The sequence below is a fragment of the Phaseolus vulgaris genome, chromosome 9 (genome assembly GCF_000499845.2).
Source record: "Phaseolus vulgaris cultivar G19833 chromosome 9, P. vulgaris v2.0, whole genome shotgun sequence".
NCBI lineage: Eukaryota > Viridiplantae > Streptophyta > Magnoliopsida > Fabales > Fabaceae > Phaseolus > Phaseolus vulgaris.
In genome coordinates, this window is record NC_023751.2 from 14,709,474 (window position 1) to 14,723,125 (window position 13,652).

At 33.0% G+C, this 13,652-nt stretch overlaps 1 protein-coding gene across 1 annotated transcript; it reads left to right on the forward strand.

Annotated features, from left to right (window-relative positions):
* Window positions 1-2,115: 2,115 nt before the first annotated feature.
* On the forward strand, window positions 2,116-11,684 carry LOC137820392 (PX domain-containing protein EREL1-like). Its single transcript, XM_068624465.1, has 10 exons — window positions 2,116-2,615; window positions 5,848-5,958; window positions 6,412-6,510; window positions 7,509-7,595; window positions 8,707-8,815; window positions 8,946-9,754; window positions 9,949-10,113; window positions 10,202-10,444; window positions 10,872-11,090; window positions 11,219-11,684. The coding sequence occupies exons 1-10, from the start codon at window positions 2,526-2,528 to the stop codon at window positions 11,447-11,449; spliced, it is 2,163 nt and encodes a 720-aa protein (XP_068480566.1). The 5' UTR covers window positions 2,116-2,525; the 3' UTR covers window positions 11,450-11,684.
* The last annotated feature ends 1,968 nt before the right edge of the window (window positions 11,685-13,652 follow it).

Sequence of the window (13,652 nt, forward strand, 5' to 3'; positions counted from 1 at the left end):
TTGGGACGTCCCTTCCGCATTCAGATCTTCTATACTAGGGTGCTATTAAAAATTAAATTTAGCTTCCCTTACCTCAATTGCTTGCTTTCCAAGTAACTTTTAGAATTTTATTCCCCACCATTTGGATAAGCTTCAAGATTTAATGCAAATTATCCAAACAGAACAAAATTTCAGTATATAATAGAATAAGTTGAGAGGATTAAACTTCTCAATTGACCCCACCAAGATTGATGACTAAATCCTAAGGAAAAACAGAAAACAAAGGATATTTAGAGTAAAAATGAACTTATTCTGTTTGAAAATCTGATCAGGTAGAAATATTCCTTAACTCCTCAGCTACAGCGTGGTATGATCATATTCTAAAATAGATGAAGATTGGGAGAGAAATTAAGAGAGAGGGAGAGAAGAGAATATTAAGAGAGAGAGTGAAAGAAGAAAAATGAAGGCACATGGGGTGTGTAGCTTTTTTTTTTTAAAAAAAAAGCGTTGTTACAGTGTCAACTTAGCTGAGATGTCAAGTTACACAGTGATAATGTTAAAACAAAAACAAAAAACTCTAATTATTAGATTTGTTGCTGACTGACCTCATTTACAGTTTCCAAACCTTCTTTCTCAATACTAAAGATAAAAGTATGGTGACCAAAATATAAAATATGTGTAATAGTTATAAACCTCTATTTATCATAAAGTTCGATCGTATACATATTCTCCAAATTATGAATAAGTTAGTATAAGTGATAGTAATTATTGTTGCAAAGTACTATTATTATTATTATAGGAAGAAACTTCACTTGTATTATTCTCTTCATCCTCAATCTTTATTCTTGTCGTTCTTTCAATTTTATAGATAAAAATATCTGCAATAACATTTCGATGATTTTATAGATAAAAATATCTGCAATAACATTTCGATGTTTAAGTCAATTTAAAATATAAGAGGAAAGTTTCAAGATGAGAGTTTCATTCCATTTTTTATAGAAATGATTTCATATTTATAGTTATAATTTTAGATCTAGACACTAATTATTAATCTGTCTGCTAATAGTTATTTTGATGTCATTACTACATGATATTTGTTTAATGGCATTGCTAATTAATTTGTGGGATGTGAAATGGACTGATCAGGGAACCGGCTAACCAAGTGCTTAGATGTAAGAGAGTGCTCAAACTTCCGGTAGTGCACCAATAAAATAAATGAATCATAATTTTAAAGACTTAATTACAGTTAACTTTTTAATTCACTTACCAAATATAAACATAATGTAGGAGAAAAATAGACTCATTAGACGTTTATAATTAGGATCCAATTTGTTTAATTATTACAAATTGAATGAGTAAATTGATGGATGATTTATAATTTTAAAGGCTATTTTTCATTTTATTTATTTCAAGAACTAGTTTAATTTTTATTACAAATTGAACATAATGATAACACTGTTGAAAGAATTTATGGCGAGGAGAAACTTCCTATTCTGCAATTTTTAAGAGTATATTAATCACTTTCTCTCACCCTTTCTCTCTTGGGCACACCATATATAAAAATGTGACTCCAATGTTTTTCTAGTATTTTTTTTAATACATTTGTGATAATATTTTCTTAAATAATTGTTGGGATGCTGGGGTGTAAAAAGAAAATTTGTTGTCATGCGTGGTTAATTCAAGCCCAGCCCATTTCCGTTTGGTTTTCTCCTCGGTGATGCTGTTTGAAAGAAGAAGACAGTTAGGTGTGATTGTTTAGTTCCTTTACTAACTCTTTTTCGTATATTTCTTTTAGCACCTAGGTAATTTCTGTGTGAAAAAAATCTAAATTATGAAGAGTAAAATTCTTTGTAATATAAACATCTATTTTGAATTTTGAATTGTGCAATTACACAATCGAAAAGAATATTTCCAATTATACAATTCAAAATACTAAAAATATTCTTTAGATTATATAATAGAAATGAAAATACATTTGAATAAAAAATATATTAGAAATTAGAGGATCCAAAAATATATTGAAAATTACAAGATCTAAAATATATTTAGAAGTTACTCGTAACGAATATTTAAAAATATAGTAATTGAATTTAAAATATATTTGAGTTGATAAAAGTGAAAAAGAAACGATGATGTAGAGATGAAGTAGCCTCTTTATTTTGTTTCGCCATCTGTGTTGTGTCCCAAAGCAAACGCACTATACTGTATCTACAGTGTACATAGCACAAGAATAACACCACTTCAATTGTTCGTTTTTCATTGGACTAAACACGTGTACACAGTACATAAAACAAACGCACTGCGCTCGCGGCTTTTCTTAGCCACGTTGCCGCTTCTACTCTTAACGTGCGCCCCTCCGCCGTACCCACGACGGCACGGATTCCATCTTGTCCGATCCGATCGCCCGAACCCTAGTTCTCAGTGGTTCCCTCACTTTCACTTCGCATCACAATTCCAATTCCCATCGCTGAACTCGGATGATCATATTATGATCTTCAAATTGTAGAAACAGAGAGCTAATTCTTGACTTGACGACGGCGAATACGATGCAGAGACGAAGTCCTCCGAAGCACAGGCACGATGGAACTTCGCCGCTGCCTCTCGGCATGGATTGGAGCCCCGCGCCTCGGAAATGGGTTAGTTGTCTTATTCTTCTGGTGTAATTTTAGTTTTATTTGCGCGATTGAATGAACGAGTTCCGTTTTCATCGATCGACGACCTTGTTAATAGTTTTCTCACTTTGTCCGTGACGATCAAAGAGTTAATTGTTGCTCCCTAGGTCTCTATTGTCGTGATTTGATTGATGCGCGTGATCGTGATGAACTGTGTTTTACAAGCATCGTAAGTGTGAATTTTATTCAGCGTATAGGGTGTGCCATTTTTGTGTTTGAATGCAACGGGGACCCTTGTTTTAGTTACTTTTATCTTTAGGCCGAGGAGATCATTGCTTCTCAATCACTTAGAGTTAGAAGTCCTCTTTCTTATGTTATGTTCCCATGTTTGGCAAGAGAGTGGAGAAATTATTGCATTATCCGTGATCACCATGTGTCAATGGTGGTGCCCAATCTCCACGTGAAGCTTGGCTGAGATTTATAAACTCTTCCTCGTAAATTGAAAAAATCGCTGTTGTATGTCAAATGGAGATTGACCAGAACTATATGGTATATGACGGTATAACTTCGCATAAAAGGAAAGGAAAATTGTCTCAAACTCATTTGGGCCATTGGAAAGTCTCATATGCTTCCCTCATTTCCTGAGATGCAATTTATATGCCTATTGTGGAATTTCACTAATGCTAATCGGTTTTAAGAAGAAATCTAACGTGACATCAAACCAATAACTCATTTTCTTTGCTTCTATGGTCTGTGGAACAGATCTCTATTGTTTCTGTAGTTTTTTTAGTTTCCTTTCATGGAAAGTCCTGCATAGTATGTCCAATTACTTGGATGCAGTTTACATACCTACTGAGCAATTTCATTTAGTATCAATTGGTTTTAAGGTTAAATACAACATGTTTTCATAGCCTGTGGTTAATTTTTGTTGCGTCTGTGGTTCATGGACGTGATCTCTACCGCTTTCACAGTTTCCTTCCATGTAAATCCCACACAGACTGCCTTCTGTTAATGTGGCGTAGTTTATTGATGTGTAAATAAAAATAAGGCAAGGATGTTAGTTAGTAAGTCAGTCAGTCAGTTATTGTTAGTTCTAGATGTTTGGTAGCTGCCTATAAATAAGGGACGTTGTTGTATTCTAGACAGCTGAATCTAGATTGAGTGTTAGTGACAGAAATGCGATGCACAAATTCTTTGACATCACTGTTCCCTACTCTTTCCCTGAAACTGCCCTATTCTTTTTTGTTCTCTCTTCTCTTCTATCTCTTTCTTTCTGTTTCTCTCTCCGTCTTTCTGTTTCTTTCATCAATCTCACCTAAATTGGGATGGTCAATTTTTGAGAGTAGTAGTAATTGAGGCAACAATTTCCAGAAACATTCCAGCTCTCAAGGGGTGATTTAGGAGTGCAAGCAACATATCAAAGGTAGAAATTCCTCTTTTGGTGGAGAAAGATGATTCAAGAGGTCCAGTATTTTATTGAACACTGTGATACATGTGCACAATGTACATAAGATATTTACTGCCCTTGGACTTTTGCTGTCTCATCCTATTGCTAGTCAGTTTTGGGAGAGTATTACAATGGATTTTATTGAGAGCCTTTTCAAATCCAATGGCATGGATACTATTTAGGTTATTGTAGTTTGCATGAGAAAGTATGCTCATCCTGTTTTCCTTTCATATGCAACACTTGCTTAGTATTTCATGGATCAGATTTACAGACCACAGGGAAGAACCATTGCGCATAAGGAATTTAGTGGTGGATGCACTTGACAGAACATTTGCAGTCAGAGAATCAATGATAGGATTAAGCAAAAGGCAGATGCAAATGCGATTAAGCAAAAGGCAGATTCAAGAAGGTTTTATTGGGATTTACAGATTGGACAGTGGGTGCTTTTAAAGCTTCAGCTCTATTGACAGATTTCTGAAGCAGCAAGATGCTCTGAAAGCTTGCTACTAGGTACTATATGGTCCTATAAGATTCTGAAAAAGTTGTGCCCATAACCCCCTATTAAGCAGACGTATTCTCCCATTGACTGTTCAGCTATACTAAGTACCATGTTTCCTAAAGAGATTCTAAACAAATGCATGAGGGATGTATAAACACTGAAATTTTGGTGCAGTCTCGTGATTTTCCTGACAAAGCGGCTACTGGGTTTCCTCTATCAAGTTTCAACAAGTCCCTACATTTGAAATGCAAGACCCTTGAGGAGGACGATCTTCTTTTGGGGAAGGGGTATTGATATGTAAATTGAAATAAGACAAGGATGTTAGTTAGCTAGTTAGTCAACTATGGTTAGTTCAATAGCTGTTTGGTAGCTACCTACCTGTAAATAAGGTGGTTGGTTATTCTACTAGACAGCTGAATCTAGATTGAATATTAACAACAGAAATGCAGTAAATATTCTTTGGCTTCTATATTCTCTCCTCTTTACCTGAAACCTCCCTATTATGTTTTTGTTCTCTGTTCTTTTTCTGTCTTTCTGTTTCTTTCTCCTTTTTGTTTCTTTCATCTGTTCCACCTATATCATTTATATACCTACTTTGCAATTTCACTCAATATCAATTGGTTTTTATATGAAATCCAATAGAGTATCAAAACCTATAGCCCATTTCCATTTTTTTTTTGGTTTGTGGAGGGGATTTCTACTGTTTACATAGTTTCCTTCATGAATCACCTAGTTGGCAGGCATCTATGGTGTTTGAAAGTCTCACATCACTACTTCAATTATTGACATGCAGTTTATATACCTACTAGACAATTTCACTTAATTCCAATTAGTTTTAGGATGAAGCTTAACATGGCAGTTTTTTTCAAAACTCTGCCATTTATAATAATGGTTCTCATAGTTTACCAGCATTACCAAAGGCGAAAATTTCTTGAAATTTTTTACATCATTCTTCTAAGTGGATTAGATGTGTGCAGAGAACACCAACCTAATATTTGCTTGTTCTTTTCACAAGGACAACATATATCAACTGTTTTAAAATCTAAAAAGGTGGATTGCTCTTCATTTCGATTTTTTTGTTAGAATTTTGTCTAGAATCTCTTCAATCTTAATTTGCTAGTACAATTATATCATTTCAAGAATATTTTATGGTATTGAAAGCTAATATTCCGCCCTTTTCCCTTTTTGAGGTATTATTTGATAGCTCATATTTTCTCTAACTTTTATCTCTAGAATTCTTTTTGTGCAATTAATTTTATCATAATTTTTTTATTTGACTTCCTTCTAATTCTGAAGTCCCTATTGTACAGAATGGGCAAGATACAGTATGGCCACACAATCATCGTACTGGTTGGAGTTATTGTGTCACGATACCTTCTTGGTCCTTTGTTCCAAAATCAAGGAATTCAGATCCTGTAGTGGTAAAGTTTATCAAGATCCAAATTTTCATTCATGGCCAGATTTAAGATTAATGTTGTACCACTTTTCTAGTTTGGATTTGTTAGGATTAGAAGTATATACTCAGTCTGAAGCAAGTGGAAATTATCATATACTTAGTCAGTTTAGAAGTTCTGTTTAAATTAGTGTGTTTTAAAGTAATTGCAAGCATGAGGAGAATTGTGCAGAATTTCTTTCCAGAGATGCAGTGAAAGAAACAACGAGTGTTGAAGGAGTTAATAATATTTCAATAAACCTAATTATAATGTTTGACCATTGTGGGAGTTTCCTTTATAGTGTAGTATGCATGGCACTATAACATCCAATTTGAAAGAAAGATTAAATTGAAGTGTATTTCCAACTTCCATTCATTTATAGTTTGTGGTGTAACGATGGCTTCTTTGTGAATGTTCATTTTTAACATCATTAAGGGACAGTTCTACAGGGTTCAAGTTGGTGTACAGTCACCGGAAGGGATTACAAGGCTCCATGGAGTATTAAGAAGGTTCAATGATTTTTTAAAGTTGTTTGCTGATGTAAGTTTACTCATTTTAACTGCTGCTTTTTTATCTTTTCATGTATCTGTACTTCATCCCCGATTCTGATAACTGATTTTTTATTTAAGCATTATTATCTCTACACATATTGATTGGTACCCATTTTTGTGTTTAACACTTCCATAAAACCATTGAATTTACTATAATGTAAATGTAGTAAGGGACAAGCAAAATCTTTAAGAAGAAATATGTAAACTTATTTGATTGGGGTCTCTGTCCATGAAGTGAAAACAAGCAGGAATGTCCGTCAACAGTGGTGAAAGAGTTCAGTTTTATCCATTTGGGCTGTATTCTTAATTCATAGAAGATGAATGGCCCTAATTTTGTTTTCATAAACAATCTAGCTCTTTTACTTTGTTAGGTAAATTTGAAATATCCTTTATCAAATCTGCAAATGGATTTCTTTCTAATTTACATATTAGACATTATAGGAGTGCAGATCGGAAGGTTAACGAGTATCAAGTTTCTATATAAGTATTTTCTATCCCAAGAAAAACGATAGAATAAGGTGCAGTATGGAAGTTTCAAAATAGGAAACTTTGCCATCATATTGTCAAACTTCCAAATTAGAAACTTTACAAGATCAAACAAAATTGAACATATTTCACGAGAAAACACAGACATGGATGGAAAATTTTGAAAATAGAATGCCTTGCAATTAATGGACAACAATGGTGGCCTCACAAATACATGAGAGAAGCCAACCCTTTTTTGCACCAATGGTAGATACAGATAAGAGTCTTCTTCAAGAAACTGGGAACTCTGTTAACGTTTCAATTATTTCTTAATTCTGAGAATAATTTTGATTGTCAGATGAGAATAGAATCAGTGGGTTATAATTTATAAATGTTTTAAGAAGTATATAGCCTGTGTTTGCACTTGTGTGTGTATGATACATAGATAAATATTTTGCATGTGTTTGTGCTTTGTTTGGGTTACACTGATTTCTAGACTTTTGCCACATGCTATCTTTGTAGCTTAAAAAGGAGTTTCCCAGGAAAAATATCCCTCCAGCACCACCCAAGGGACTCTTGCGATTGAAAAGCAGAGCTTTGTTAGAAGAGGTTGGAAATGTCTTACTACAGTACCAATTATTTTGTCTATGGCATTATTATGGATCTGCATATTGATCTTTCGTCATGCTTGAATTTTCTTAAGTATAAGAACATACTTGGCCTAAATGCTTAGCTACTGTAGGTTACTAGCACTTAGAGATTTAGGTAAGGTATGTATGTGGTTACTATTGATCAAGCTTACCATAAATAACAGGACACAGTCTTCCATTGAATGGATGGTTTACAAACCTGGGTTTGGATGTAAGTCAGGAAAGGATTTAGCCTCTTGGTGGACTACACCAGCACTATATTTCTAACCCTTATATGACCCTTTTAGATTTGTGTTAAACATAACGCTTGCAGTCTAAATACTTCTTAATCTTTGCCATTATCTTTTAAAAATGGGCCCCATCAATGTATTTACCCAAAAAGATGATAAATTATTTGCTTTTGGATTTTTGCTAGACCTCATTATATTTTATTCACCAAATTCTTTTATTGAATCCCTCTCTATCTACTTAATTGCTATCTTTTTCTCTTTGACCTAACAACAAGAAAAAAATGCCATTTTTGTTCGTGACTGCAACTACTTAAGTTTTCAGCACAATTTTCAATTCAAACTTCTTAATTTTCTGTCCTAAATAAATACTTAAGAACTTTTGTAGAACCAATTTATATCTGAACAACCTCGTATATATTTTTATTTGGTTGTTGAACAATTATTTGAATTGGAAAAGGATGGTCATTGAAATTTTGGGACATGAAAAATGTAGATGAAAATTGCCTCCATATTCTCTTTATTTATGTGGAGTTAAAGAGCTTACAGATTATTTGGTAAAAAAAACCATGAAATACTTATAGCGGGTTTCTTAATATTAACTCGTAGATAGGATTAACTAACTGTAACTTAATCTTAAACAAGGTTATTTGTATGTTCCAATAGCTGTTATCTACACTACTTTAGACAACTGGGCAGGTTGCTCCACCTCCATCTAATTTTATAACCTCCAGTTACAAATTTCATATCACCATTAGATTGAGCTACCTGTGCAGCATGGAAAATTGTGAATGCCAGACTTGAATCACTGGCCGTAAATTTTAAGACATACTTTTGCTACAGAGAAGGTGCTCTTTGGAAGAGTGGATCACGAAACTACTGTCTGACATTGATGTATCAAGATGTGCTGCAGTGGCATCATTTCTCGAACTAGAAGCAGCTGCTAGATTTTGTATGTGATTGTCTTTTGCAGCTTTCATTTAGTTGTCTCATAGATGTTAGTATGGTCTATTTATTTTATACAAAATGATTGCTAGCTTTCCCAAATTTGATACTTTATATCTCATTTAATCACTTCTCAGCATTCCAAGATGCAAGCCAGCAAAATTCTGTAACAGATCCTGATTCTAATAACACGGTTTATTCTGTGCAATCACCTCACCAGTCAAGCTTATCACTACTTGCTGGCAGTTCGTCTGTTGCCTCCGATTATGGTAGTGATACTGCATATGAGCCATCTGACCTAGGAACACCAAGAGTTGGACAGGATGATAATTCTGATGTTGGTACAGATGATCTAACATTAGATGAAGATATGTCAAATCCAATAGAAAAACTTGTGAAATATGGCATATCAAATATTGACGAAGGTTTGTTTATGGGTCAGACTATTCTAGAGCAATTGGAAGGCCTTCCTAGGCATAAAGCAAATGCCAGACATGTGAACTATGTTACACAGAAGGACAGAAATAATGGAAATTTATATGATTCTTCACTTTTAGCTAATAATACCATGGAACTTTTCTCTGAGCCTGGGCATGCCAAGGTTGTTGGTCATGTTCGTAAGCTTTCAAATGAGAGTTTTGGAAGTGATGGAAGTTCATTACGAGGTAGTGACATCTCTAATTTTGGGATTCCAAATTCCTCTGGTGATGGCTCTCATGACCTTCCTGGATCTGCTTCGGTTTCAAGGGACACAGATATTATGGGCCACACAAAGTTAAAGCCTACTGGTGATACTCAGTTAGTCTTTCCAGTAGATCAACGCAATAAATTGAACAGGATTCTTTCAACCATGCAACGAAGGCTAGGCACTGCAAAAACAGATACGGAGGACCTTATAGTTAGATTAAATCAAGAAATAACTGCAAAGGATTTTCTTGCAACTAAGGTACACGATTTGGCATGCATGTCCTTGTAAATTATTTCATATATATATTAGTTTAATTGTATCTGAGATTGATGAGAGACTAGTCAAGTTGAAGATAATATATCTACAAATCATAGATGTCTGAGTATTTTATGATTCTGTGGCAAGCATACAAGCTGAATCTTTACATGTCCATAACTATTGGATCTGTTCAGGTCAAGGATTTGGAAGTAGAACTTGAAACTACCAAACAGAAAAATAAGGAGAACTTGCAGCAGGCTATTCTAATTGAGAGGGAAAGGTTTACCCAAATGCAGTGGGATATGGAGGAACTTAGACGAAAATCAATGGAAATGGAGATGAAACTAAAGTCAGAATCGGTAGGAAATTTTTGCATTTACTTTACATATATTAAACTTATTTGTAGACCTTGTTGATTTAAATAATGGCTCATGACATAATATCCAGGGGGGGAATTCTTACCAGAATTCAGCAAAGGAATCAATTGTTCACCAGAATGATGTACTGTTACAGAATTTAGAAACTACTAAAGAGCATCTAGAAATGTTGTCAAAACAGTATGGAGAGCTAGAAGCAAAATCCAAGGCGGATGTTAAAGTTCTGGTTAAAGAGGTCAAATCTCTTCGTAATTCCCAAACAAAGTTAAAGAAAGAGCTTAGTGAGTCGATAAAGGAAAACAGTGAAACTGAGGTAGGTTACAAGTCTGCACATATCATATTCTGCAGGAGTTTTTCCCTCAACAGTTCGTGTTTTCCCCCAGAAAATAACTGTCAATTTACTTGTCTTACTTTTGAATTAATATGTCTCTAACTTGTATATACTATGTATTTTCTATGTGGAAAGGAGGGGGAGGGGGTATGAATAACATATTCTTCATTTGAGTGTTCTTGCCTTTAGGTATTGCACTAGACTCTCATTTCTTATGTATTTATTATGCTATGCATTATTTGTTATCTTTACTTCTCCAAGATTTTCTGTTATGTCTGTGTCTCTTCAGTGGGAATTTAAATTAATGTAATGAGCAGATCATTATATTCCTTTTTTTTATTTATGGACTTCAAATCCGTAGTGTATGACATATATGATGATGCTATGCCTTAAATTCTTGTGTATTTAGAAACTACTACTTCACGAAAGAGAGAAGAGGGAACAGGCAGAAGCTGCGCGGAGAAAACTGCTTGAGAAATGCAGGTTTCTTTTCAACCAGCTTCAAGAGAGCAATGTCAGTCTTCCTTATGAATGTGAAGATAGGACAGTCATGAATTCATCGTCATTGAGTGATGCCTTTAATAAATTAACAACATCCGATGACCAAATGGACATCGTACTATCAGAAGTAAGTCATATTTCTGTTTACGTTCTTGCCAGTTAGTGTTGAATTGTGACTACTTTTAATGCAAAGCATTTAGAAACACTTATTTCCAGCAAACTCTCTAATTGCTGAACTTATTTAAATTTGACCAGGTAGAAAACTTAGATAAGGAATATGGAAGTGCGGCTTCCAATGTAGATAAAGCCAATGGCATAAAAGATGGTGTAATCTGTGATGATGAAGTGGGTAAGATCATAGCAGACTTGTTTATGGATAATGTTAGACTGAGAAAACAGACAAACCGTGTCACAAGGCATACTCTGAAATTGGACATGACAGCAAGTGATGATACCCCTTCAATGGAAACTGTATCAAGTATTTAGAAATATATGTGAAGTGCTAATATATGTTCGGCTTTTGACCAAGAGCCACTGTTTCTTTTCCCGGTGGATGATCATTTGCCTTTCCTAATAGGTGAGTTAAATATACACTGAGTGCAGTAGCTCCCCTAATGTATTTCAACTTGTACCAGTTTATCTTCACACGCATATACGAGCCTTGCACCACATTTTTTTGTGAACTTAAAATAATGAAAAGCTGGAACTCATCAAAGATAAAGTTATGTTTGTTGCCTTTTTATCTTTCGTCTCTATTTTTTGTTTAATAGAAAACGCATTTTATAGCTGTGGTCGTCTCATGGAGAAGCACTGTCAGCGGTATGTGGCCGGTAACCGTCACCCTGATCTTGTCTTGGACCTCATTTTCGAAAATAGATTGTTTTTTTTTTACTTTTCTTTTTCTTTTATTGTTATAAAACATTGATTCAGCATGTTTATTTTACAGTGAACTTCCGAAAATCGTACCTCGTTATGAATTGTTAATGTGATGTTAGATTATTTTAAGATTATTATTTATTATTGTACAAATTTAATTAAAACAACTATCAGAACGCGATGGGTCGACTTTAAGTGTATCAGTTGAATTAGTCATTTGCTATTTGATTTCTTAGCAATCAGTTTAATTTGACTTTGTATAACAACTAACATAAGAACTAATATAAGGAATTCGTTTGATACTTTTTTTATTCAAAGATAAAGAATCATTTTATCAAAACAAAGTTTTTGTGTATTGGAAGGTTTTTTAGGTGAAAATAAACTTGAAAATTGTAGTAAATGCTCTTATTATTATAAGATAACAGTGAAGTACATTATTAAAGAAAGAGAGATTGCTGTGAAATGCTGAAATTGTATAACTGATAGACGAATAAAGTATAATAAGATGTGCTTCTGTTCGATCATATAGATATTCTACTTTGTTATATGAAAATTCAGCGAAAGCTATGAAACTAAATTTTTAAATTAAGACATTAATTTGATATGGTATGTCAAAATTCAAATTTAGATTAATTGGTTTTGAAGTAATTTTAGAACTTAATTTTTAAAAAAGTATACTGAATTTGATATAGTACGTCAATATTCAAAATATAAATTTGTGTTTAAAGTAGGATTAACTCAAATCGAGTAATAAAATTTCATAGGAGTATAAAATATTAAAAAACTCGACAAATTTATTTTAAAACATTCATATCTTTACGAGAAATAAAATAATTACTCTGAAAAATAACGCTCTCATTGTGAGCACACCCTCACATTTATGATATAAGTGAAAAATTAAAAGGTGGCTTATTAATTTAAAATTAACAGTTAAACTAACAAGTGCATAATGAAATAAAACAATGATACAAAAAAAATCTATAGCATATAAAAAGAAATGATGAGAGAAAAAATAGGAACTTAGAAACCTAAACTCTAACGAACTAAAATGTTAAAAGATGTTACCGAAATGAGAAACATTTTTTTCTGTAACAGATATAATTTAGTTAAACAAACTTTTAACTTTATCAAACATATTAGAAGTTAACTTTAAAATCTTAAAAATTCATGCATCTTTATTTTGGTTTTTTCAAGATTTCTTACACTTCGGTTTTCTTTTCATAATTTTTTATAAACCTTTATGGAAGAAAAAAATGATATTTTTTCTATTATCTAAAATTAATTAATTTATACACAAATAAAAAAAAATAAGAAACTAAAGGATTTTAACTTCTTAAAAAAACTAAGGCTCCATTTAGTTTCATGTTAAGAAAGGAAATGCTAACTAAAAACAAGGAAAAACAAACATGAGCTTCTGTGCTAAATTTAGATTTTTTGGGATTTTTGTTATATGCATTATGTAGATGCATTACTTTTAATTAATGTATAAAACAATTTTAACTTAAGAAAAGGTATTTGATTATATATTTTTATTTACTTTCCATACAAGGATATATGGAGAAACTCATATAAGTAAAATTAGTTTAAGGCAAAGTTTCATTGAAATGACTTACCAACAATTCAAATCGGTTATTAAATTAGGATTTCTATGTACTTTTGAAAATTAATTATTTTTATGAAACTAAGGGAAAGTTAATGATTTTCTTTCAAATCCGAAAGTAAGATCCTTATTTTTTTAATGGAATTATAACTTTAATATTCGAATATATAGTTTATGAAAAAGCATTACAAAACAAATAGCAATTCGGGCAGA

Excerpts from the sequence above, each read along its gene's own strand:
- LOC137820392 (XM_068624465.1), top strand. The coding sequence starts at position 2,526 with ATGCAGAGACGAAGTCCTCCGAAGCACAGGCACGATGGAACTTCGCCG. Across the intron at positions 10,114-10,201 it reads TGAAACTAAAGTCAGAATCG|GGGGGGAATTCTTACCAGAA; the intron begins GTAGGAAATTTT and ends CATAATATCCAG. Across the intron at positions 11,091-11,218 it reads TGGACATCGTACTATCAGAA|GTAGAAAACTTAGATAAGGA; the intron begins GTAAGTCATATT and ends AAATTTGACCAG.